Genomic DNA, 27,024 nt, shown 5'->3' with positions numbered 1-27,024 from the left:
GTGTCACGTAGGAGTCGCTCGCACACATTTGAGAACAAAGGCTTAAGGTGCTATTTAAAATTAGCCTACGTTGCCATTAGCTACCACTGATTATTAAACTGGAGTTGTGCATCTTGTCAAACGACTTGTTTGTTACTTTTAACAAGAGCCCTTGGTGTCTGAGTGTTTTGCTGCTTATTAATGTGTCATGATCAGGCTTGTGTTATGACACACGTTTTCTCACTGTTTTCATGTTAATATGTGACAAGTGGTTTGCTATTATTGTGCAGAAATCAAACCAGCATTAGATTAGTTGTATTAGCAATGCTATAATAACCACATTGTGTAATTCACATTATTGGAACACATCAAGAAAATAGGCATTAACGATATTATCAGCACGATATCAGCATGGGCAGATATCGGCTTAAAATGTAGTATCAGATATCTGCAAATACACCGAGATCTGCTTATATGACCAGTAACTAAAACATTAATTACAACAACTCTATGCTGGTACCCTCACTTTTTGTTCATTTGTTTTACTCAATTAAGCAAATGTATATTTACATCTGCTGCGACATGAGTAGGACAATATTATGTTAATTTCTCAACGGAATAGACTAAATGACCTCTGCAGTTGGGCGTAGGGAAAACAAAGCACTTTTCAGAAAAAATAGCTTCTATTCTAAGGTTTTGTGTCAAGTATTTAGTGTGACCGACCCTTACATTTGTACTTGAACACAACCCTCTTAAAACTGGAGTAAAAACCCTAATTAATGTTATTGGCAACACCTGTATTTGTCCAACTCTACTTCCTACTTCCATTTCCAAAACCAGCAAGGTAAGCTGGTTATGCTAAGCATAAATAATACTTTTTAAAAGTTGCCGTTATTCTTCCAGTGCCCCAAACCATGTTATTACTGTATAAGTCTAGTCATTATTTCTAAGTTCAATTGGGGACACTTAGACTGAATTATGTCTTGCTGATTAAAACTGTAATAAAATACAGAAACTATCCAATGTCTCACGAGCAGACGAGCTCAACATCTCATCCGTAGCTTGTACATTTTGTCCGAAGTGCCTGTCTTCACCTGACTCTCAGTGTCCCATATCAACATTCTTAAGCTGAGATCCATTTTCATCATGTTCTAATGTTGCTGTGTCATTTAAATGAGTGTTTATGGTGAGTCAACTGATGCATATATGAGTGGATGTTGATGTCAATTGTTTAACGTGTTTATTTTTGCCGACTAGTGTAAAAGATTCGAGAGTATCATGCCAGTGTTTACACAGAAAATCACGTTACTGTGAGTAATCGGGTTAAGGCAGTGCAGATGCATGTAGTTTGGTCGGTAATTACATTTTCAACCTTTCCACCAGCCTTTTCCATGTTGTATTGAGCAAAACTGGGGTTGACGTTGCAGCTAAAGCTGTCTTTTTTGTGCACATGCTTTTATAAAATTATTCAGAACTCACATTTATTGTTTATTACACTACTAATATCAAATGACCACTGATAGTAGCTCATGAAATGACAGTGCATGATTAGCACTGAACAGTCAGTGTAATGTTTGCAGGAACATTTGATTGACTAGACCTAACAAAAAAACCTTTTAGAAAAGATGTAATTAACTGTCCTCACCCAGCAGCTTGAGTTCATATATCGTAAAGATGTGAAATGCTGTTGCAAGTTTGTTGGATGCCTGCAAGCTGCTAACAAGAAGTCTGACTTGGTATTACTTGTTCCTTTTCCAGTGTTTGGTGTGTGACTCTGAATTCTTGAGGGAAAACAGACTAATATCTTGGTAAATGGCTGTGGTGTCTGCTGGTGTTCTTGAAACTTGCACTTATCTCTCTGGTCAGACTGTTGTGTCTTTGTGTCAGGGCCAATTTATCATCTCTGTGCACTTAACTGTGGCTTATTTTGGGTCCCTATCATGTCCCCATGTCAATATCATCTCATCAAGCCCGCAAGTAATTATTTTCTACAGGTTTTTTTTCTGGTAACATTAGCGTCTGAAAAGCGCATGGTCCGTCTGGTATTGGGCTTAGTCATTCTGTGATCCCGCCTCAGCCATGATGAGTTTTGCAATGTTGACAGGGTGCAAAGTGCTGAAGTATAAGGTTCTAACATTAGTTACGTCCAAGTCACTGTCACAGTAGAAGGAGAGAATGTGGAATGTGATCTTTCTGGAAGACCATCCGGCTTGTCTTGCACCCGGAGTTACCTAATAAATTCTTTGCATTAGTAATATCTGTGCTACTTTGCTTGTAACGTTGGCTTAATTAGTGTCACTGGAGGTGTGGAAACAGTGATGCAACGCTATTTTCCCCCTGGCTTTATATGTGTTGTACTGCAGCTGAGTACATACTGTATGCATAGCTAAAGAAAAATGTTTGTGCACATTATAACAAATCCATGTATCAACTGTTATTTTTCGTAGATAGTCAAAAACTTGCTGGATGATCTACTTTCCACGAGATCTGGGTGATAAATCTATTTTATAGATTCACATTTGTAGTTTAGGAGGGTTTGTTTTTAATAAAAATCGGTTTTCTGTAGGACTTCAGCAGCCGACCCTACCCTTGTGCTCCCGTAGTTAAGATAAGATCTCTGGAAGTTGGGACATAGTTTGAAGCCAGAAGACAGCTTGCTAAAAGTTATATTTTTTTCTGTTTTTTACAACCTGCAATCACTTGTTCTGAAGTGTTTTGATTCCATTGGAGTGTAGGAATAGAAATCAGAAAAAATCTTGAGTTGATAAAATGTGAGGTTTTATTTTTTAAGCCATATCATACGTTTTCTTTCCACAGTTGTAGAAAAATGCATTATTGATACTTTTTTCCCCACTTAACTCAATTTACCTGCTTGTTATGTCCATTCAGTTTATGTCATGGGAAAACATCGAAGCACCAATGTCGTGACTCAGAGGCAGGATTTTCATTCTCAACAGCATAACTTTGTCAAACAGGATGTGTGGGCCTTGACGATACTTTCCATAACAGCTTTCAGGCAAAACTCATGTCTTGAAAACAGCTAGGTTGCTATGATTAAAAAGTTAAAAATTAATCTTAGTCTATGGGGTGTGAGACATGCTGCTGATATCTGCCGACTGACTCACCTTCAGTCAGTCATAATAAACTCCTCACTCACATTCTTATGTTGTCATTTCAGATTTGTTTCCTCCTGTTCGCAGTCCTCTACATTGTGTCCTACTTCATCATAACCAGATACAAGAGGAAAAGTGGTAAGTGTGTCCACACAAGACCATCAGGTGTCTTAAAACAACAGAAAAGTGTCTGTGATAGAAGTATTTTTTACAAGATTGTAGATTTATCTCTGTTTATCCTGTGTTGGTACACAGACAGAGCCCTTCATTGTGTTTACACTGAAAGGAAGCTAACGCCAAGAATGCCTTAGGTGCATGTATGAAATACCTCACGTACAAGTAAGCTCTCTTTCAGTGTAAACAGTAACCGCCCAATATTGCTCTTAGGGCTGTGGCTGCACGAATACAATGTCTTACTTAATGACACTTGGACAAATACTGACATAACCTGTCCTCTGTGATGATAATCACAAATACTAAAAGGCTCAAGGGAGGCGAGAAAAGGATTTTCCACAGAGCATTTTATCTGGTGAATATATAAGGGGTGAAAACAAGAAGTACTGAACCAGCACTGTGAACTCTATCCCAATTTCCCAGGACAAAGATAGTATGTCAAGGTCACCTGGCTTCCCTTGTCTCATTTTTGAAAGTAGTTCACTTACTTTGCATCACTAAGTCCTCCAAAGAGTTTTGTGCAGTACAAATGGAGTTGTTTTTACAGCCATTGGTGTCGTTATTATCACTTAATCTAACTGACATTGAGCATTGCATTGTTATCACAACAATAACTAAATGCACAAGGATAAGCATGTCAAACTTAACCCATGTTTCCCACCTTTTAATTAGCATTCCTGCAATAGTGTCAATTAATATAGGTGGCAAAATTAAAGATATTCTCTACAGACACACAATAACAATGAATAATCAAATCGAATTCCTCTCATTTCCTTTACAGATGACCACGAGGATGAAGATGCTGTTGTCAACAGAATATCGTGAGTAAAACTGTTTTCTGTAGCTCTCTTTTTCATTGTGTAATGTTATGTATACAGTTATGTAACTTTTGTTTGAAGTATAAAGAAAAGTAACCCGAGTTTGTTGCTATAGAGTGAACACTGTGTATGTAAGCACTTATAAGTCATTAGCACGCTCTTTTGAAGATGGAACAAAAGTGATGAAATACAAATAATTGAGTAGAATTACGTAGAAAATAGATGGCTTTTTTGATAATAGATGTGCTCAGGTTCCACTTTATCAATTGTGAAAGGTTTTAAATACATTGTAGAAAAAACCAATTAGCCAAATGTAATTAGAATAATTAGATTTATTGATAACCATTATAATTATTAGTTGAAGTGTTACACTAACTCACTAATTACCACTACAGGTGTTACTTAAGCCAGACGAGTCGTGACAAATATCGCATTTCTCTTAAGTTTAGAATTACAAATCACACTTGAGGACGCTTCATGTAGCCACATGCGTCCGGGCCTTTTACAAGCCCAGCAAAAATAATGGAAAGCATTTCAGCGTAATGAGACCCTTCAGTGATATGGTGATGTGGTGACTTTGTGCCATCCCACTTAGGGCCACTCAGCAGATGGTCACTCCCCTGGGTCCAATCTGGAAACCCCACTGACTGCACATGACTCTTGACAAATGACCTGCTGCAGAAATAGAACCAGTCCACGCCTTTTGTTACTTGGCTGGAGCAGAGGTCGATAAAGCGAGGAGTAGGAGGATGATTAAAAGAATAGATTGACAGTGAGACTGCTGGCCGTTCAATGCAGGGCTATTTAAGTGGCCGCTAAATGTTAATTCCCATCATAACCAACTGAGTTCTGCAACATATTGGACGTTACTTTGTTGTGATTGTGCATACTAAAACTTTGTGTGTTTGATTCTACTTGCAGATTGTACTTGTGCACCTTCACCCTGGCAGTGTCGGGTGGCGCCGTCTTCCTCCTGCCTTTCTCAATCATTAGTAACGAGATCCTCCTCTCCTTCCCCAAAAACTATTACATTCAGTGGCTCAATGGTTCCCTCATTCATGGTCAGTAGATCTCACAGTTCATGGTTTTTTTTCTTCGTTGAATAACTAATTTTCTCTGACTTTCTTGCTGTTTATAGTATCTTTTGCTCTTCAGACAAATAACATCTAACATATGTAGATTCACATTCAATAGAATTAATTTCAACACCATCACCTCTTAACATAGGTGTGACTAGTGCTTTTTTTGTACAAAAACACAAATTAACATTTGGAAAGCCATCCCTGAAACCTACATACGTTTATTTATGTTTTTTATTTTTATATTGTTGATATAATAATTCAGCGAAGGAGGGACACAGTATCGCAGTATCACGCTTTTGGTTTTTTAATTTAATCTACAAAAACTGGATGAAAAGAATAGACGAGGGTGTGCAAACTTGTTGAACCTGCTTGACTTTTAATGTTAATTATTAAATATTTTTGTCTCTTACATAACATTTCACTATGTGTTATTGTCTCTGTTGTTAGTAATCAGGATTGAAAAAGACCAATTTTTTTAAGTTTTAAAGTTCAATTAAGCATTCTGTGGCTATTGGTAAATACAAATATTGGTACAAGTTTATTGCTGAGCATCATGCATATATCTGTAGAGTTTATGCTTTAAAGTATTTGGGATAAAAACAGAACATGTATTAAATAACCAGTTTATGTCCAAACCAGTAACAGAGGATGTTGTGTGTTGCATCGTCCACCAGGGGGCATTAGAGACTTAGACATTTTCAGAGAGGCACTTGGCAGATAGAACCCCTGTGTGTATGATAGTAAAGATCTGGAAAAATGTGTTTGTAGTCACATTTTGATATTAAAAATTCAATTATTTATTTAAAATACTGTATGTAATGTGCACATACTCATCATATGTTTGTTTTTATTCAGGACTGTGGAACCTGGTGTCGCTGTTCTCCAACCTTTGCCTCTTCATCCTGATGCCATTTGCATATTTCTTCTTGGAGTCTGAGGGATTTGCAGGATCAAAAAAGGTACATCATTAGTGGAAATATTTTCAAGTATCACTCTTAATTTAGCTAATTTTCTCTTGCATTTGGTGCAGTTACCAATTATCATCACAAAAAATCTAAAAAATCTGGGTTGGCTTCCTGTCGACGTATTTGTATTTGTTGCTAAAACGTCTTCCTGTCAGCAGCAGCAGGTGCCTATAGTCCATGCCCTCTCCCTGACTCACGCCACTGACCGTAAATGCCACCGCAGAAAGCTCATTAACCATGAAAGTCTGAATCTGGTCTTCGCCCAGCGCCACATCCTAACAAACCCTTCCAATGAGGCCATGGGCTGCAAACGCTTCAACACTGCTGCATCGACCCCACTGATTTAAAGCCTGATTCCTTGTCACCCCCCCCTCCCCAGCCCCCTAAAATAAAACTTCAAAAGGACAGGCTAATAATCGAGTTGTAAGGCTCAGCGAACTTCCTCGTTTAATTGATTACTCCACCGAAAAAAAAAAAGGCTGGGAGCTCGTGTTCCAAAAGTCCATAAAGTTGCAGCAACATGACAGCACAATAGAGCCTCGCAAAACGGAGGAGGAAAGATTTACTTTTAATACACCTCTATCCTGTGTCACAGTTTGAAACCTCTCTGGTTTATGTCCCTCCTGGCAAAAGCACATAAAAATTAGTCTGTACTGTAGTGTATAGCAGGTTCTTTTCTTCTTCAGCTCCACTAATTTGTTTCGGTTGGATTTCTTTAACAGAGGGCAGGTCCTGATGTGTAAGCGGGCAGGGACGAGGGCCTCTTTCACATTTCTCGTTTTTGTTCTTTTCTTTTTTGTTTTATTGGGACTGTTTCTCGCTCCTGATCTTAACATAAATTTGCTCAGAGGAAGCACTGTTCAATGTTGAGTTGCACGTCTACGTATGTATTGTGTGTGTGTGTGTTGGGAAGGGGTGGAGGCGACACTCCTGCTGTATCTGAAAAAAAACGGAGCTGCCTGGAGAGTAAATCACGCAGCCAACAGCTTGGGAATTGTAAAACTCGTATCTCAGTTTTTATAATGCGATATTATCCCTTTCCCCAATAACAGCATTAGACCACAATGTCATAAGTTTTAATGTGGTATTTTAACCTCCTGGGCTCACGTTATAGCAGCGCGAGCTCCTTTTTTAGACTGCGGAAATGAAGTGAATGATGAATTTCACTGCTAACGCTGTAAGTCAGGCTTTTCATGTGGCTGTGTTTACGTTTGACGATGTACTAAAATACGCCACCAAAATAAAGATGAAAATGTGGATTTTTTTTTAATGTTAACTGTTCAGCTCTTCAGAGGCTCTGTCACCTGAATGATTAATAGTTTACCAAATTGTCCAAATTGTGGATGAATCGGAGTGAACTTTAGTGCTTTGATGTCGGATGTTATGATTTAGCTTTACTTGTTGCTGTAAAATGTCTCCAACTTTACTACAGAGTTCTGAAATCTTTGCAGAAGAGCCGAGTCTCCAAAGCCACAAAAGGTCCTAAAGGTGTAGTTCAGGATTTTAGGCCATGTTGTATTTGTGCTTTTCCCTCTTGCATACAAGGCAGTACACAAAATAATCTATATTTGTTGTTTGTTGGTGTATTTTGAGCACATTGATACTGATAATAATGTGTTTAGGTTCGAGGCCTTATCGTATTCCTGTCACTTATACACTACTGTTCAAAAGTTTGGGGTCCCCTATACAATCTTTTCTGCGTTGTCCACTAAAAGCCACACTTTTATTCATCAAAAGAGTTGCAAAATGAATAGAAAATATAGTCAAGACATTGACAAGAATAGAAATAATGATTTTTATTCAAAATAAATAACCAGCAAAATTGGTTTTCAGATGTGCCAACATCATTGCACAAGGGTTTTCAAGGGTTTTCTAATCATCCAATAGCCTTCTAATGTGATTAGCAAACACAATGTACCATTAGAACATGGGCCTCTATACACCTTGTAAATATTCCATTAAAAACCAGATATTTGCACGTTTACCACATTAACAATGTATAGAGTGTATTTCTGATTCATTTAATGTTATATTCATTGAAAAAGTGTATTTCCTTCAAAAATAAGGACATTTCTATGTGACCCCAAACGTTTGAACGGTATTGTATGCCATGTTGTCTCTGCACCACCAGTAGATGGCATTACACTGATGAGAGCCATCTGTTATTGAGATGAACAACATGCTCAAAGAAGACATCAGTACAAGCCTTTAAATTAATTAATCAAAATAAATGATCTTATCAGTCAGACATGACAACAGTATCCCACGGCTATTTTTTAATCTGATAAAAATAGTACTTCCTGGTTCTATTCAATACTGTAGCCTTAACTTGCTTTATCTGGAATTGTTTCAACATTAAAATCTTTTCCTTAGATGTAGATTTTTTGGTGACGAAACCACATAAATTGTGATTTGCAGTGAATAAACGTTTGGGTCTTACCCACAGTATTGAAATGCTTTTGATCCTGAAACGAGTTGGAACGAGTCTGACCCCGCGAGTGACCCAGCGAAGGGCCAACAGGTTTCATCTGGTAGTTAAAGAAACTCCTCATCAATCTCATCCTAAGCCCTAACCCGCCGATGATGAGAAGTGTGTTTATTGTGGAGGGAGAGGAGGGGAGAGCGGGGGAGAGAGAAAACGTCTCGCCAAGCAAACCCCGCGTGGTGTTACTAAGATACTCGTCTTTGTTGGAGCTCCACAATGGGGGCCTGGATATTTATTTCAAATCTCCTGCACATGCAGACATTTTTCCCAGGCCTTCTTTCGGGCAGGGCCAGCCGGAGAATATAAAGTGGTGTTTACATACCTTCCTTTAAGGTCACAATGTCTCCCTAAAGCTGCCTGTTACAATGTTCGTTACCATGGCAACATATTAGTTTGAGCTGGGAATTTTAAAAAGAACAAGCGAGTTGCTCAGGATTTTTTTTCCCCCTTTCCTCTCATGACTCAGTTTTTCGAAAGTGAGCAACAAGTTGTGAAACTGAACTTATGCTGCTGTGGGATTTTAGACGTTTTGACAGATTTTTAACCATGACTAGCGCTCCGTGCTGTTCTTCCTTCTGTCGTGTGTGTTGTTACTTAAAGGTGCAGTTTGTAAGAATTAGTGAAATCTAATGATGAGACTACAGATTGTGTCCCTCTCTTTCCCACGCGCTACTGAACTGTGGTGGCCTTTGCATACCAGGAAGGATGTCATTCCACTATGTTTGCTTAATAAACTTTTTGGGGCTGCTGTAGGAACATGGCAATTAAAAATGGCAGCCTCTATAAAGCAAAGATCTTGCCTGTACTTTGTATGAAAGGCTTTTTCTAAGGCTACTCAAACTAAGGAAAAAATGCAATATTCTGCTAATAATCCTCCTCAAATGTTACATAGTGGACCTTTAAAGAAGAGCAGAGACTTATCTACGAGGTGCTAACCTCTTTAATCAGAGCGTGCTATCACAGTACGGTGATATCTGGAGCATAAATGGCACAGAATGATCATTTCAAAGAGTTTCACAACAACGACAGTTGCCTCCCACCCACGGCCCCTGCAGTTTGAACAAATACGACGTGATGCCGATCATTTTCCATGCTCTCGTGTCATTGGGGCTGATTAAGTCTGATTGAGAGTCTTTAGAAGTTCATTCTGCAGCTTTACAGGGGAGCGGTCCCTCTCCTCTGCTTTCTGTCTTCAACACGGTCACTGTGCTGCTGCAGCCGACTGGTTGAAGGATACGCTAATAAGGCCCTGGGCATCTGGCATGTCTTTAGCAAAGAGGGCAGTCCCCTGTTTGCTGGGGGAGCCAAAAAAGTACCCCTGCCCCCTCCCTGCCTCCCTCCCTTATTACACTCTTGGTCCTTGCTCCACACGTCCATGACAGTGAGCAGAAGGATGGGCCGTGGGATGATCTCTGTCACTGCCTGCTGACCTGCTAAGGATTGATGGTGGCATCTAGGAAGCTCCTGCACCACCTACCTCTTCCTTTGTCTGACTGTTTTTTCCTATCAGCCCCTGCAAAGCATCCCATACTGCCATGCACCTACCCAATTATCATCTCTCACTCTCTTTTGCACTTCACTATTGCTTCCAGAGGTGAACTAAAGTGGAGCAATAACAGTGCTCTTGAGATTCAACACACGCCCACAAAAAATTTAAGAACTTTTGAGGTCACCACAAGATAGAGATCAAAACATCCCCAGTACTGTTCAGAATGAATAATCAAGCAGGTATCTTTCCATAAATACTTGGGAGTGATGGATTGATCACCTGCTCACAGAAATCACAGAATTTGCAAAAGGACGATACAGAGAGTCGATTCTGTCTGCCATCTTGGTTCATCTCCTGTTTTTTTAACTTCTTAAATTATAATCATTCTCTATTATTGTTATATCGGTAACACTTTAGATTAGGGAACCCATATTGACCATTAACTAGGTGCTTAAGTGGCATAATAGCCTTGTATTAGTAATCATTAAGCACATAGTAACATCTTATTCTACATCATCTATTCTACCTGTATTATGACATGAATTAAGATTTTTCCTACATAAGGTGTTAATATTTACTAATAAAGGGCTAGCATGCTACTTATATGCATGTTAGTAAGCACCAAGTTAATGGTGAATAGCCTATGTCTTCTAAGTGTGACCAAAACATCATATGGTATACTGTAAGAGTTTGTCCACTAATCTGAGAGCCAAATTGATTGATCATAGGTGAAACTCTTCTATAGCTTACTAAATACTATATCTAGCATTGTGTGATTAAAATTTTGGAAATGTGTCAAATAAAAAATGGATTCAAAGACAGTAGTTGTCGTAGTTTTTCCTGCAGCACAGTCGAGGGGTAAAGCTTGTGAACTGTTTCCAGGGCCTCTGTGGCTTTGTGTAATTGGGTGGATTTGTCGGTTGTTTTACTTGGCCTTTTATCCCTCTCTCTGTGTGCGGCTTGGGGAATTCATGCATGCATTGCATGTTTGTTTGTTTGGCTTGTTCGTCTTCCTCTCTGGCCACTAGATGCATTTCTTGGAAGTCTTTCTCTCTCTCTCTATCTCTCTCTCTCCACTCTTGTACTACATAGCTGCAGTTAAGCAGCCCCTCACTCGATGTCAGTGTGAGGATCAGGGGATGCTGAATATTTCAGAGCTGCTATATTTAGAAGTAGTTACACATTTAGAATAGCAAGAATAGAAAGTTTCAGCAGGCGCTCTCTCTGTATGCCAAGGCACATGTCTTTTTTTTGACACTTTTATCTTTCATCAGTGATGATGGCTTAGTTTGATTTTCTATCTTTCTACCACACTTCTACAAAAAAAAAAAGCTTTGTGAGGACGAACAAGAATAGATCAGGATAGAATTTCATTTTGCAGTGTCATACATTTGTGGCTGGAAGAGTGAAAGCAGTGGGGGCCTCTCAGTTCAGCGTCCTCTCCCCCCTCGTATCGTCAAGTCTGACACTGTGGATCGTTCCCCCAGTGAGGCAGAAACTATAGGGATGATAGTAAGGGAGGTGACAATTAGTGCCTTTGCCCTAAATGATCTGAATGGGTAATGTCTGGAGTCTTATAAATGATTGAGAGACCTATCTAAAGGGAATACACCTTCAGCATGGCATGGGCAGGCTTTGTTAAGGTGGACTGGAGCACCCGACCTGAGGCGAGTCCTATCTGTGACTTTCCGCCTGTCCTGATGCATCCTTAAGAGAGTGCGTGTGGGACGTGGCTGAAGTCCCTGAAAGCATTCCTCTCTCACCTCTCTTACCTCTAGGGAATGAAATGTGCTCAGACCCTGACTCCTCTCCTACACCAATCTCTCTCTTCTGCTCTCTTCGTTGCACTTCATCCCTCTCTCTTTGAGTTGGGAGGTGGGACAGTTGATAGCTGCATCCAGCTGGAGCATGAACAGCATGAGGCAGTCAACAAAATTTGTTATTTGCTGTATCTTATTTCTAATATATTGCATATTTTTTAGGTTTATTTTGAGTTGTTGAATGGTTCCATACCATTCAATGGTACCCCCACCCCCCACCCCCCACTGTTACATCACCTGTCCAGTGACTGCAGTGTCCGCATTGGCCACACTGGGGCACTCCTGACCCTGCCCACTTTCCTCTGTGTTGTGCTAGAACATTCTCCAGTCACTCACTCATGGAAGCTTTTGCAGCATGTCACCATGAAAGGTGGCAAGAGGGATGTAATGCGCATACTGTAGTAAGTGATTGCTGATAGTGTAATGATGCTGCAGGGGGATTTTCAACCTCTGGAGATGAATGGACTCGTCTGAAATCTATATTCCAATGTCCAAAGTATGATTTAAATGGGGGGAAATGCTTGTAATTGTGATGGTTCATTCAAAACATTGACACTAAGTGTAATGGAAACATGTTGGGACATGTATACATACTGATATTTACCTTGTTGACTACTAGGTTATATAATCTCGGCTATATGGAAACATTTTTCTTAGGATAAGTAGTTAAAGAATTGAAGTTCTTTTAATTAAGGGCTTTTCAGTCACACAAGATAATCAGTTAAACATCTTTATCAGCTCAGAATCTCTGATTATTTGCATTAAATATCCAGAATTAAACCAATATCCTTATCTCTAATTCATAATGAATAGTTTGACATTTGTTTTTCTTTAGCAGAGCATTAAATTAGATTTATGCCACTCTAATAGCTGCATTAAACTTGAGCCACAACTTGGTTAGCTTAGCTTAACATAAAGACTGGAATCAGCGACAAAGCAAAGCTAGGCTTAGCTCGCAAAACATGCTCAAAGAAGGGATGAACAAAAATAAAACAAACAAAACAAGAACCAAGAATAAAAATGGCAACTATAAAGACAAGAAAACGACTCGGCATTTGCTTGAACAAAACAAAGTATATGTTTCCACTATTTTCTGCAGAATTTAACCCATTTCCACTCTGTTAAGTACTTAATGATTAGTGGAGGGGGGGGACTTTAAAGTAGAGACCACCTCAATGTACCTGTTGGCAAATACTGAACAGCAACCGCACAGACATTATGTTAGCTGGAAACAAATTGCTCATCTGTACCCAATTTACGCTGCAAAAGCAGAGGGCCCTTGTTATCCCATGCCTGGTTGCCCACCTGACATGTGTATGAGAACACCTATCTCTCTCTTACTCGGCTCCCCAGCACGGCGGGAAATGGAAACTGTGTGAACAGGTAGAGGAGGACTTTATTAACCACTCAGCAGTTTGTGACCCGGAAAACCCAAATTACCCCAAAAGCCTCTTGTCTGCACAGCTCGGGACACGGCCGTGGAGCTCTTAATCAGCTCCAGATGGGAGGCCTGCTCTTGATCGCAGACAGTAGCTGACCCAGCTCCTTATAGAACCCCCCCACACCCTTCACCCCCCCTCCCCCCAACCTTTTTCAAATATCACCTCTGCCTGTTAGACTCAATTTATAGACCTCAATATGTGTGTATAATAGAGCTGTTCCACAGAGAAATCTAAGGGAGCGTTTGTGTCACATTTGTGTGCTGTGAATGGAATTGATGCTGTTTAGTATGAGTGAGGCAGGACGGATTGAGGTGGGAGATGTCTAGTAAAATTAATGTTGTTTGGTGTTTAGAAATTGGGTATCCGAGCGTATAAAAGCACCTTCCAGCTCAGTGCAATGAACATCAGTTTGAGTAATGGGTTTTTTGAAGAAACTGTGTGTATGTCTATTGTGATGCTGTGACATTTTAACTTCTTTTTTTTATATTTATATATTTTACTAGGGCATTAAGGCACGTATTCTGGAGACATTTGTGATGCTCTTCCTGCTGGCCTTGCTCATCCTGGGCATTGTTTGGGTGGCATCGGCACTCATTGACAATGATGCAGCCAGTATGGAGTCACTCTATGGTACGGTTTTTACAAGGCTCCATATCTCTTTGTTGTGATATATATTTTGTATGTATAGTTTGATATTCCTATTCCTTTTGCAGAGTATTAGATTTGTACCACTCTAATAGTTGCATTAAACTTGAGTTGCAACTTGATTTGTTTAGCTCGGCTTAGTATAAAGCCTGGAATCAGAGTATTTGGCCTTATTTCACAATACACGTTTTCCAATTGAAATTGCAATGTGAAACAATTAGAGCTGAAACGATTAATCGATTACTAAATTAAACTATTTTGATAATTGGTTTGAAGCTTTTTTCATGATTACAACAACATTGCTGATTGTTTTAGCTTCTAAAATGTGAATATTTTCATGGTTTCTCTGCTCCACATAACAAAGAAATCATTAAAACCGAATCATTTTGGTTTGTGGACAAAACAAGACATTCAAGAACATCATAATTTCCAGGCTTGACAAACACTGATCAACGTTTTTTAACTTTTTCTGACATTTTATGAACCAAACGATTAATCGCGAAAACAAACGACAAATTAATCAATTACGAGAATAATTGTTAGTTGCAGCTCTAGAAACAATGCAATTACAATGTGCATTAATACGTGCTCTAAAAATCTAAGTTTTCATCCTCACATTAGAGAACTTTAATGGTATTTCATGTGACATTGCTCCATCTTTATAGTTATATCACAAATCACAGGTGCAATATATGATAAACAAAAATTGCAGTTCGATATTTTACCCAAATCGTTCAGCCCTACTCTTATATTTATCATACTTTGTCATTTTCAGTGCATATTTTAATAATTTAATACTTTTTTCTCCCCCCATAGATCTTTGGGAATTCTACCTTCCGTACCTATACTCCTGTATATCACTGATGGGAGGACTGCTTTTACTAAGTAAGCCATTTACCACACACTGACAAAACATATTTATTTGATACTTGGTCTGCATGAATACTCCATTTAAGTTCACTTCATAGTGAAAAATAAACACTTTTCATGTTGTTTTCTGCCTCTTTTGCAGTGTGCACCCCTGTGGGGTTGTCCAGGATGTTCACCATCATGGGACAGCTACTAGTCAAGCCAACAGTAAGAACATAGTTGGATACTACATTGTTGAATAGTTTTTAGAGGTTCAGCACCCACTTTGCTCTGCCATCTCTCCAGTCCCACTTTGGGCCTAATTATAACCCATTTCACCTCTTCCTCCTCCTCTGCTTCCCTCCCCTTCAGATCCTGGAGGACCTGGATGAGCAGATTTACTGCATCCATTTGCAGGAGGAAGCCCTTCAGAGGAGATTAAATGGTATGTCTGAGGGAGATGTGTTGGCACATTATAGAGGAGGGGAGGGGAGGGGGGAACGGACTGTCCTATTGGGTGTGATGGAGCATGCCACACTGGAATCAATTAGCATTGGAAATTCACGCACACACTCACACACACTATTTTTACAATCATAACTTTCTGCTTAACGGCAAAGCAGCCTCTATGGCAAAGACCTTAATTTATGTTTAGGAAGTTTTTGCCATTCTCACTGGAGGTGAAATGATTGTCTCCTTTAAAGTCAGTCTGGATAATAGGAAAATAAAATATTGTACAAGAGGTTTTTGCTTAGCTGTGGGGATATTAAAAAGCAGCAAATTCTTTTCCTGAAAAGAAACCAGGAAGCTTTTTTTTCTTGGACTGGGGACAAAAGGGACCGTTTAAAGAATTTTTAAAAAATACAAGTGGTAGCGATGTTATTTTTTAGCCTGCATTTCCTTTTCATGTACACCCCCGCTGCTTTCCCCAAATTCCTTGTTTGACATTGAATAAGCTGAAAAGCAGGAAGTATTTAGGCCACGTTCCAAAACTTACTTTAATATTAACTCAAGCACGCAACCAAGTGTACAGATGCAAGTAAATGAAGAGGACGGGTGTCCTTTCAAACCAGGGAGGTAAGGGAGATCGCTCCGTGATAACGTTTGTTTTTGAACGCTACGCCGGCCACGTCTATAGACTGCCACCTAAGCGTATGGTTCCTTAAGGCTCATTCCACATTGCAATGCTTTGAACTAAATGATAGAATAATTGTAATCTGTTCCTTATCATGCCTGAGACTGTTTGATCTTTACAAGTCACTGTGAGGCAAAAAAAAAAGAGGAGAAAAACAGTGGTCAACATCTCCATGTGTGCACTGAGGACAGACCTGCAATTCATTTTTGCCTATAAAAGAGGTGGGAATTAAAGGCAAAGTAGGATGTCGACATGAGTGTTTATATGCACTCACTGTATCCACATGCACACACTCAGCGTCCATGCTCACACATATGTGAAACTGAAGGCTAGAGTGGCCTTCCTTTGATCTGCTGAGAACATGCGGACTAGGAGGCAGTTCAGGAACAGTTCACAGGACATACTCCAGAGGTGAGCAATGCTGTCTCCTTGCTTCAGATGAGTTCCCTCTGCAACCAGCTCCACGGACACATTATCCCCTGACCCCAGTTTGTGTTTGTAGATGTGGACGATTGAGCCGCAATCGGTTCATGCATCTATGTTTATTTACGCGTCTTCGCTCTTTGTTGTACATGCAGTCGTAATGACGTGTAATAATCTCGCAGATCAGAAGGTTGTGGCGTAAATTGGCAGAGTGGACATGTGTGTCTCTTTTCTTTGTCATGAGCATGATGAGGCTAATTTGAGACGTGGCCCCTCCAGACTTTCACAGAAGCTGCTCATTTTTCCACATTTTGTGTACACAATTACATACCACTGAAAGCTAACCATTTGTTTGCCACATCGCTCATGGGAAAACTGGCTGTGTCAAGCAATACTATCAGACCTGACATAGGGAGCATTTGTGTGGATAAAAAAATGTATATTCCATCAAACTGCTCAACACTTTTGAAGCTTTTCTTTGTGTTTTCTGCCATACACCAACCCATCTGGCTTTATCAGGGCACTTTTGCCGTTGCTTCTGTCTCGGCTAACTCATTTTACAATGTTATGAATGCAAGAGATATTTGTTTACATTTCAAAAATATAAAATAAGATGTAAACAAACAGGCTGAGAGGTTAAGATTATGTTTAGATGACAACATACCAGGTTCTGTTCAGGTTCTATATTTTGTTATGGCCTTGTTGTTGCTCAAACTCGAAACTAAGCTTAATAGCAAGCAAGGCCTTCTGTAAAGATGGTTCCGGGAACATGATATTCACCAAGTAAAGCGTCTTGGTAAACGACTATTCTAGCTGCACATGTCTGTTTTTTAATGGAATATGTACATAGGTGTATAGAGGCCCATTTCCAGTGTTCTAATGGTACATTGTGTTTGCTAATCACTTTAGAAGGCTATTGGATGATTAGAAAACCCTTGAAAACCCTTGTGCAATTATGTTGGACTATATTTTCTATTCATTTTGCAACTCTTTTGATGAATAAAAGTGTGACTTTTAATGGAAAACACAAAAATAGGTGACCACAAACTTTTGAACGGTAGTATACATAATTTAAGCTAATAACCTGCAAATGTAAAAGCATGTATGATTTGATTTCAATAGGTAATCCATCTATGAATGTGATCTGAAAGTCCAGTCTCATAACTCGAGTTTACAAATAATAATAATGCATCACAGTGTGATGCGGTGCAAATGTCCACCGCTGCCCTTTCCAGACCTGGATCTGCTGATATCAGAGCAACAGAGCGTCTGTCCAGATGCTCTGCGGCACAATGACCTTGCCAGTGCCTCTGTTGTCTCAGCATGGTGTTTAGCATATTTTGTAGATGACGTAATTTTTTTTCGGCTGTGGTGAAGGTTGGAGGATATGTTGAATTACTCTGGGCCTTCCTGGCTGCCAGAAGCCTCACTCAGCATCTCTGCCTTGCTGTAATTCAGTCTTTTACTTGATGCTGCCAGCAGAAGGATATATTTAACTTCACTTTGGAATGATGTCATTGAAGATACTGCAGATGAATTTCTCACCGTTTTACCCTTTACGCTTTGAACAAGCGGCGATATTGTTCCGTCTACTACTTTTCATCGCCATTAAGAATCTTCTCCTCATTTGATCAGTGCTTTATCTTTGCGGGGTGACAGGTACGACCGTGTTTGGATATGTTATGCACATAGGTGATAGATTAGTTCACTTGCGGCTGAGCAGTTTTTGGCTTCCCTCGGGCAGATTGTTCAGGTTCAACTCTGGAGAAAAAGAGCTGTTGAACTGTCCGTGACATTTCCTGTTGTGTTGTGACTGCATTTGCTCGGAGGGTTCAAACTTTCCCCTGCTTTAGATCCCGGGACAGGTATCTGCGAGGGCACAGACGAGGCTGTTAACTCTCGCTCACCGTCGATTTCACCTCTTTTACCTACTTAGACTCATCCAGACAGGGCGTGTCATAATGACAGAGGGAGAAAAAAAACGGGTTTGATCAAAGTGATTGGTCCTTCACTCTTGTAACAAAGATGAAAGATGGTATTTTTATTGCACGCTAGTAACAGTGTAACACTGAACTAATTGGTCTTGATCTGCCAGTCACCCCAGGGGATGCAAATGGATATTCTTCCACTTTGGCTCTGCGGGGCCTTTACACTAGTGCGTCAAGCTGGAAGGAAAACAGAGTAAAATAGATAAATTAGACTTAAATGAGCTGGCCTTGTGGTTTTCCTGGAGAATCCCTTGCTGTCTTCTCCAGCCCACTCAAACCAGTTCTGGCATGTGCTAGACAGCTCCTGACACAAGAGATTATTTTTACTTGTTTGAGATCACATTGTTATGTTCTGAGTAGGATTACTTGTTTTGATGGGGATTGCTTAATAAAGTTAAGTCAAATACCATGTGCTGAGGTAACTCGAATGCAGTGAGAAGTTAACATCCTTTTAATTAGAGTGTCATCTTTTCTTTTCTGATTTGTTGTGTGAAAAATGCCCTGGGAGTACTGAGGTCTCTAGTTGAATTAAGAGTTCCTTAAGTGGTCTGACATGAAGAGCAAAAGCAACACAAAAAATGGCTTTAAAGCTGGGAAAAAAAGTTAATAATTGATTAATTGTCTCAGCCGTTTAGTCAGGAAAATACTTTGGTGGTTTAAATAACTTTTTTTGACTGTATTTAAAGGTTGTTGTAATAAATTAGCAGCCCTTCACAGAATGGGATTGTAACCTATACGTCTTCTTTTTTTCTCTTTCTTTAGGATCACTCTCGCACACTTATACCAGAGGAAGTGTTGCTCACCAGCTCAACAAAGAATTAGACAATGTTAGAAATCAAAGAAATAAATTGGGTAAGTACAGTATTTGTTTGTGTTGTCTGAAGTTATGAACTGCAATAAAAAAACATATGCTGTGGTCCAAAAGACCATTCCCAGACTTTTGAACCCCACTATAGATGAAGTGAACTTTTACATATTGCTGACAAGCAGTCGCTTTCTCTCAGTCTGCCTTAATTTTTTAATTTGGACTTGGACCAGGACTGTCTGATAATTTTCCATCCATTTTAGGATATTATAAATGAGGCTTGAGCCTTTTGGTGAGCAGGGTGGGGGGTGTGGGGGGAGGAGAGCACAAAGGCACTTAGGATATTGGACAAGATGCAAACTTTATATTGTAGCAAGCCTTTTAGTGTTGTCATTAATTTAGAAGGATGGTGCATATAAAGTGCACTTGGCAAACTTCGTGGGCAGGCATGGTGGGTGCACTTTGAGAATAAGGAGTACTAACAAGGTTGGAAATAGAGAAGGAAAGTCAATATGTTAAGGACTAAAGGGCAGTCAGATGTCAGATGCACACTGTAAGTGGACTGTGGATGTCCATAACACAAGACGCGGTGCATGTGGTCTAAATGCTGTCATCTGTGTCTTCACGTTTGACTGATGAGCTGAGGAAATAAGAGAGAGATGGAAGACTAGATATAGATATTTGGCATGTTTCATCTGGCTTGGAACTACAAGACACATTAGTTGCCCACCACATGAACACACGTATACATACGTGCACATGCATGCTCTCACACAAATATAAATCACAAAATTAATTTAACTGCATGTCTTTTCATCTGGGATTTATTATTGTTTGCACTAATTAAGGTAATGATGAGTGTGGCTAATTAAAGAGGAACAGCACCTTTTTTGAAGATTATGAAATATATATTACCTAGAGCGGGAAGGGAGGATGTGATGAGAGATCATGTGAGGTATATACACACACCCTTACACCCTATGTTTTACTAAACCGAGCTGTACAACCCCTGTAAAAAAGCCAAAGGGTTTGAGGTTTCAGTAGTCGTCTTTGATGAACATATTAATGAACAGGTGGTGGAAAGTGGTTTGTAATGGAAGAGTTGAGCTCATCATTGAATTGGGCTTTCAAAGATTTGGTACTCTGCGTATTTCCTAAGACAAATAACCTCACACTTGTTTCTCGCTCATTTCCTTTCAGAGAGAAGAAAGAAAGCATCAGGTTGGGAGAAGAACTTGCTGTATCCCATAGTGATGCTAATCCTGCTCGCAGGAACGGTGAGTGCCGAGACTGACCTATCATTAGGCCCCAACTGTTGACTCATGGCGTATACAGCCTGGCTGCTGGCCATCGGGACTAACACAACACCTCAAACCCCATCTTTTTTACAGTTTTCCCACAGTGTCTGGGTGGGGAAAAGCACTTTTGTTTAATAGCTGTTTGAGATGATTCTGAAAAGCCACCTGCAACAACTGTGATTTTCAATAGATTATAGTGTGGGAAGACTGTTTACGCCGACTAATATTGTCAGATATGGCAGAAAGAACATGTGAGAAGCATGGCACGTGCATCAAACAGCCCTCGCATTGTTCGGGTTTTGAGAGGCTTAATGTTAGAACAGTTAGCAATCACGAGGTGATTATTATGCATTACCACATTTCAGGATCAGCAATGTTCTACATCAATTATATCAGAATATAATTCTGGATATATATTTGATTTGATCATTAATTTTATAACTAATTATGCAATTATGTGTAAACAAATCTTTGTCTTCCTCTCTGTCTGCAGACAATCTCAGTTCTTATGGTGGTACTGAACATCCTCTACCTTTTAGTGGATGAGACTGCCATGCCCAAAGGATCCACAGTAAGCCCAACACAAACACACACACAAACATGCCTATCAGACCTGCCATATTCCTAGCGGCAACATAAGTCAAATTCCGGATATGCTCAGGTGCATGCTAGAAGAAAAGGCCTAACCAGATGTTAATCAGGCCCTAACATTGTGGCTCTGGTTTTGTTTTGGAAGCTCATTGAAAGTCATTTCACAGTAGTGGTGCAGAGACGGTGAGCTTGCTACGTGTCTCAGGTCCAAAGTGGGCGAATAAGCCCATTTCCCTCCCTCCTGCAAATACAGACAAGGCCAGGTGAAGAGCTCTTAGTGTGTGCAGCAGACTGAGTGTGGAGATTCACATCTCTGACTAACATGCAATGTGTTTTAAGCTCTGCCTATCTCTTCTCATCTGCAGTGACAGAGTCGCGTGTGTGTGCGCGCACGTGGGTGTACGTGTGCTCGAGCGAGCGTGCGTGTGTGTGTTTGTGGTTGCATTCTTGTCTGAGAGGGGGCAACATAATGTATCCTATTTCTCCCTCATTTCGTTTCACATCTTGCGGGCAACTGACAGAGCTGCCCTCAACATTCCAATTATTTTATTGAGCTGAGATGTTTTCTTTGGCATGACGCGCCGCAGAAAATCCCCCAAATTACACTTGTCATGCATCTTGAAGCTGTCCTCCCTGACAGCGCGGCCCCACTAAATGGTTTATGCGTTTGTTGAGCTGAATGGAAGCCACACCTCTGATCTAACAGCGCCCACAAGGGGGAAGGGAGGGCGTCTCTTCTTCCATAACAATCGATACTGATATCGTATCCATGCATCCACCTGTTAATCCTGCTCTCAAACTTGCACAGAAATTCCTCGAAGGGGATGAGTACAGGCAAGAGAAAGTGATAAAAAAGAGGTAGAGAGAGCGGCTGCTTTGAGGTCTGGATGACATTTGTCGGAGCAAAGAGGCTCAGTCTGTGGGAAAGTCAAATGAGGCCCTGATGTGCTGATTGTTGTCAGGGGAGAGCACAATAGAATTGCCCTGTCAGTGTTTGTCTGCCCTTCTAAATACGCATCCAGCTGTAGCCTACTGAGCAGCGTCCCGCTCAACTTTCTTGAGGGAAGAACAGAGAGACAAAACAGGTGGATGCAGAAGAGAACGCAAAAATGCCGTATAAACAACAAGAGGGAGGTGGAGGAGAGGAACTGGGAACCGCTTCTGTCAAAGGACACGGTGTTTTACAGCTTGATGAACAAGCACTAAGAGCGACTAATAAAACTGTTACTGCAAGGCCTTCCTATTTGGCAGCCAACACACTTGACACTGTATTTTGTAAAATGGACAATTAGCCGCAACTGGACTGCAATTTTCACCTCACTAAAGTTGCCCTTCTCTTAACACACTCTCAAACTTACATAAAAGCACCTGCAGACTTTCACTCACATAAGCACCTAAACTATGAGCTCTTATTCTGGAATTTTGTGAGATTAAGTGATCACTTTGGGTAAAACAATAGTAAGCACGTTTCATTTTTATTAATAACCACAGTGTAGTGGAAAATATAGAAATCATATGGTTCACGTGAAGAAAATAATAATAAGAAATAAATAATTTAAATTTAAGTTGCATCCACTCTCAAGAGGATAATCTACTTCTGCACTTGATAAACGGTCAGATTTAAATTTAACAACACCTAGGACAGGTACGCTCTGTTTCAAATGATGGCCGACTCTTCACAGCCAAAGTCAATTTACCAGCGTAAATCACCCCTGCAAAGTCTCACAGCGAGACTTCAGTTTGGATCAAATGCACAAGTTAAGTGGTTGCACTCATACATGTACATCCCAAAAGGATGTGCCTAAAGTTAATGGCACCTCCTATATATTACATTTACTATGTGTTTTTATTAGTCTTTTTTTCCTCTTTCTTGTTGGATATGTTGGCGTGGAGAGAATTATCTTGTAGGCGAGTGGATCAGGACTGGGAGGGAGTGAGAGTGGGACAGGGTTTTGTGTATGCTTAGAAAACACATTGTTAAAGATGCAGTGTGTAACTTTGTGTGATTGTTTTGTTGTTAAAAAATTTAACATTTGTTTTCTGCAGCCAAGCAATACTATCAGACCTGACTGAAGGAGTGTTTGCGTGTATACAGCAGCAGCACTGGGTTTATCCACATCAAACTGCTGCAAATTCACAGCAGCAGCTAGTTAGCTTTACTAGCGCAACGTTGCTGTTGCTTTCACCCCTCTCGCCGGGTGACACGAGATCCAAACACAGCTACACAAAGATGTACAGTGAGAGTTGTGTGGGTGCTTACTACAGTTTTAAAGTAAAGCAACTTAACATTACTTTCAGGACCCACCAGAGGTCAAATAGTGAGATGTGTATAGTGTGTGTGAGGTTGAGAGAGAGAGAGAGAGAGAGAGTGGTGCTGACAGCCTTGCCAATGTGTATGTACTACACAGTGTTAATCTTACGAGCGAAAAAAAAAAAGAAAATGCAATGTGTCTGCTGACGGAGCTTTGGCAGGCAGTACAGACTAATACACCAGTCCCCCCCCACCCCATCTCTTTTTGACACACAAAAACACACACTCCATCACCATTCCTGCTACTAGAAAGAAAAGACGACGGAACAAGTTGAAAGGCGACATACTGTGAAAGCTAGCAAGCCGAGTTACATGCATATGCAAGCAAGCGCATGCAAAAACACACGTATGCACACAATCCTAACACATGCTCGCCCGCCCGCCCTCCATTAATAAATGACATCAGATGTTGTCTGCTAATTCCTAGTGTAAGAGAGAGAGAGAGAGAGAGAGCACTGTGCCGTGGCTCTGCAGTAAGATCCCACAGATGACAGTTGCATAAAGAGGCATGAAACAACCTGCCAGGCTTTCCTTTTTTCTTCAGGCTCTTTCACACACAAAACAAATTTAGAAAAGGGACACTCAAGGCGGCTGAGAGGAAATTAAATATCATAAACATGCTCTAAATATATAGTGTTTGCCGGGATATTGCAAGAGTACTATAAGTAGAGAGCAGCGAGGTCAGGACCAACAAAAGCAAATAACTCCACTGACAACACAGAAGCTTGGTATGTGTTCGCTTGCTCTGGTTTAAAAGGTGTAGGTGTGTGTTGTGTGCGTGTGCATGACAGTGGCAGATTGGGGGGGCAGCTCTCTAGTGTGTTTGCTCAAGTATTTGTTTTGTTGTTTTTATGTTTTTGGCGTGCATTCAGCCTGTACACTCATCTTACCGTAAGCAATGTGGCGTTTTTGTTTGAACACCTGTTCACGTATTGTGTGATCGACAGTGATTTGAAAAGAGCCTCTTTGATCTTGTTCCATTCATTACTTAGCCAATTTGATTCTGTCTCTCTTGAGTGGGGAATTTCTCCATGCACTTTGCAGGATTTCTGTAATTGTGTGTGTGTTGTAAGTGTGTGTAAGCGTGTGTGTGAAAATGCCTGCAGTGCTGTCGTTTTCTCTGCTCCTCTTTCTATTTGTGATGTATTGATGTGAGATGACATTGAATAACCCAGTTTTTTCGGTCCCTGTCTTCCATCTTTATAGGATCGAGGCATTGGGAACACCTCTCTGTCCACATTTGGCGTAGCTCAGGCAGCGCTGGAAATCATCCTCATGATGTATCCTTTCAGTGACAACCCAACACCCCCCAAACCCCTCACCCCCTTTTGTCTGTGGCCGAAGCAGCATGCTCCATGGCCAAGAGCAACATTGTCCAGCCAGCTTTGTTTATCCAGGACATACTTCAGCCGGACACCTTCCGGAAGACATATTTGACCGTTTCATCACCTTTTATCATAGGTGAAAAGGTGCAGACTTGGGATACTTAAAACGACAACTCGGAAAAAGTGTTATTGCTCCTTGATTGATTTGCCAAACAGCTACTTGATGGCGTCTTCTGTCGTCGGCTTCTATAGCCTGCGTGTCTTTAAGGGACTCACTCCCAGGAAGGATGACACAACCATGACAACGGTAAAGATGGGGATGGAAGGACTTGGGGGGGGGGGGGGGGGGAGATTGTTCTTAAAGGTGCTGATGTATTTTGGGACCCCCCTGTGTTTCATCTTATGTCTTCCTCTCTGCTTTGGACTCCTACTGCTCACTAATGTTTTCCTCCAGGCTCCTCAATGGCTTTAGTTGATCTGTCCAATATTTGTTTGTGGGTTGCGCAAATACTGGTTAAGTGCAAGGCTCTTTCTTTCTTGTACATGAGAGGCAGAGTGGACTTTTGCTCTGTGAGGGTGTGTGTGTGTGTGTGCGGGGGGGGTGTCTCTGTTAGGCCCACAGTGGCAACTATTCACTTGGTAATGAGTTTGGGAGTGGTGAGGCTTGTTAACTAGCCATGACGCTCCAGTGAAAGGACTTAAAAGGACAATGGAGAGAACCTGGTAATGAGCAACTTCAGAGGTAATTGTACAATAGGTGGAACTAATTTAACATCAAGTGGTGTGTGTGTGTGCATGTGTGGGCATGTCACGGTTTAATGTTGGTGTAATTGGGACTTTTTTTCCCTTCCATTTCTCACCGTTTTCTTCTTTAAAAACTGTACGTAATGTGCTTGAGAGAATTTGAAGTTTGATTGTCTGCTCTGGTTTTTAAGATCATCGGTTGCTGTGTGTCAATTCTGGTCCTGAGTTCAGCACTGCCAGTGATGTCCAGGACACTTGGTGAGTATAGCAGCATGTGTATCTGTGTTAGAAAGTGTGGCATGCTAATTTCCTAATTCAAAGACTAAATGGTAATACTTTGACATTTTTGGGAATATCCTTTTCAAAGTATTCCTGACAGGTATGAGGATTCACAATACACCATCTGTCTACTAAATACGAAGCGACAGTCAGAATGGCTACAAATAACATACATTTTATCAAGGCCACCACTCAACACCGAAAGATCAGCGATTAACAAGTTAATTCTAGTTCATTCATTGTCGAAAAAATTCTCAAAACGATAAGTAAAGGCCAATTTATAGTAAGTGGAGTAAGTGTCATCCACTCATGTCTGTTGCTGTACTGACTTCTACACAATCACCCGTGTGCCACACAACCCATGGCTCACAGAATACAAGGACATACAAATGAGGGTGAACTCCTGGCAAGAAATTGCTGCTGCAGGAGTGGAATGTCAAACTGTGTATGCATGCTTTCTAAAACTCATTTTAGCAGCCATGATTGCATACGCAGAAATGCGTAGTGGCGTTTTGCAGACACAGAGCGGAGAACGTTTTACACTTTACACAAGGTCCACAAGAAATATGTAGATTGAACTGAATTTTTTGTTGTTGTAATGACACTGCCACAAACAACCAGAAAGAGTAACCCCCCCCACCCCCACACAGGCCGTATTCAGTACCAACACAGCCACCAGACCATTAAGGTTAGCACGCTGAATTCTAGCATAGTTTCCCATAGTGACGTTAAAGGAGCGCAGGGTAAAATTGTCAGGAATAGCACCATCACAATGGCACTAATAAACATGCAGAGTGCAGAGCACAGCTGTTCAAATAGCACTACTCACGGTGTGTGTGTGTGTGTGTGTGTGTGTGAGAGAGAGAGAGAGAGAGACAGACCATCAGAGTAGGAGAATGGGACAGAGCAAGCATACAGTGACTCAATGGAAGCTTTTACAAAATATCTATAGGTTCTGCTTTGTGACACTGAATAGAAGAAAAAGAATAAATGCATGAGACGGACTTCTCAGCAGAAAAAGAAGACACGGAGAGCAGAGAGTGTGATGAAGTGAGATGTTAAGAGACAAGAAAGGGTTCTGTGGGATAATGTGAGGTGTTTTTTTGTGGGAAACATGCGCTGACTGTACTGTACTGTACACTATGGCACAACTGTAAGCTTGTTTCAACAATGTAGTGACAAATAGTTTAACATCAGAACCACTTCTCACAAATTGGCTGTGTTAGATTAAACATTATGACCTATAATTATCACACAAACATTG

The 27,024-nt window shown here is 40.6% G+C and overlaps 1 protein-coding gene across 1 annotated transcript in view; it reads left to right on the top strand.

Annotated features, from left to right (window-relative positions):
• The window catches only part of lmbr1 (limb development membrane protein 1), a 33,080-nt gene that overhangs the window by 337 nt on the left and 5,719 nt on the right, over positions 1-27,024 (top strand). Inside the window, exons 2-15 of the mRNA XM_083901290.1 lie at positions 3,158-3,230; positions 4,048-4,087; positions 5,006-5,145; positions 6,022-6,125; positions 13,871-13,997; positions 14,829-14,897; positions 15,025-15,089; positions 15,234-15,306; positions 19,170-19,259; positions 20,413-20,489; positions 21,004-21,081; positions 24,619-24,692; positions 24,954-25,044; positions 25,673-25,739. Of these exons, the coding sequence (XP_083757416.1) occupies positions 3,158-3,230; positions 4,048-4,087; positions 5,006-5,145; positions 6,022-6,125; positions 13,871-13,997; positions 14,829-14,897; positions 15,025-15,089; positions 15,234-15,306; positions 19,170-19,259; positions 20,413-20,489; positions 21,004-21,081; positions 24,619-24,692; positions 24,954-25,044; positions 25,673-25,739 (1,168 nt within the window). The remainder of the gene's footprint in view (positions 1-3,157; positions 3,231-4,047; positions 4,088-5,005; positions 5,146-6,021; positions 6,126-13,870; positions 13,998-14,828; positions 14,898-15,024; positions 15,090-15,233; positions 15,307-19,169; positions 19,260-20,412; positions 20,490-21,003; positions 21,082-24,618; positions 24,693-24,953; positions 25,045-25,672; positions 25,740-27,024) is intronic.

Source organism: Microchirus variegatus (assembly GCF_963457635.1).
Source record: "Microchirus variegatus genome assembly, chromosome: 15".
NCBI classification, from domain to species: domain Eukaryota; kingdom Metazoa; phylum Chordata; class Actinopteri; order Pleuronectiformes; family Soleidae; genus Microchirus; species Microchirus variegatus.
The sequence above is the reverse complement of the archived record's forward strand: the minus strand, read 5'-3'. Positions and strand labels throughout refer to the sequence as shown.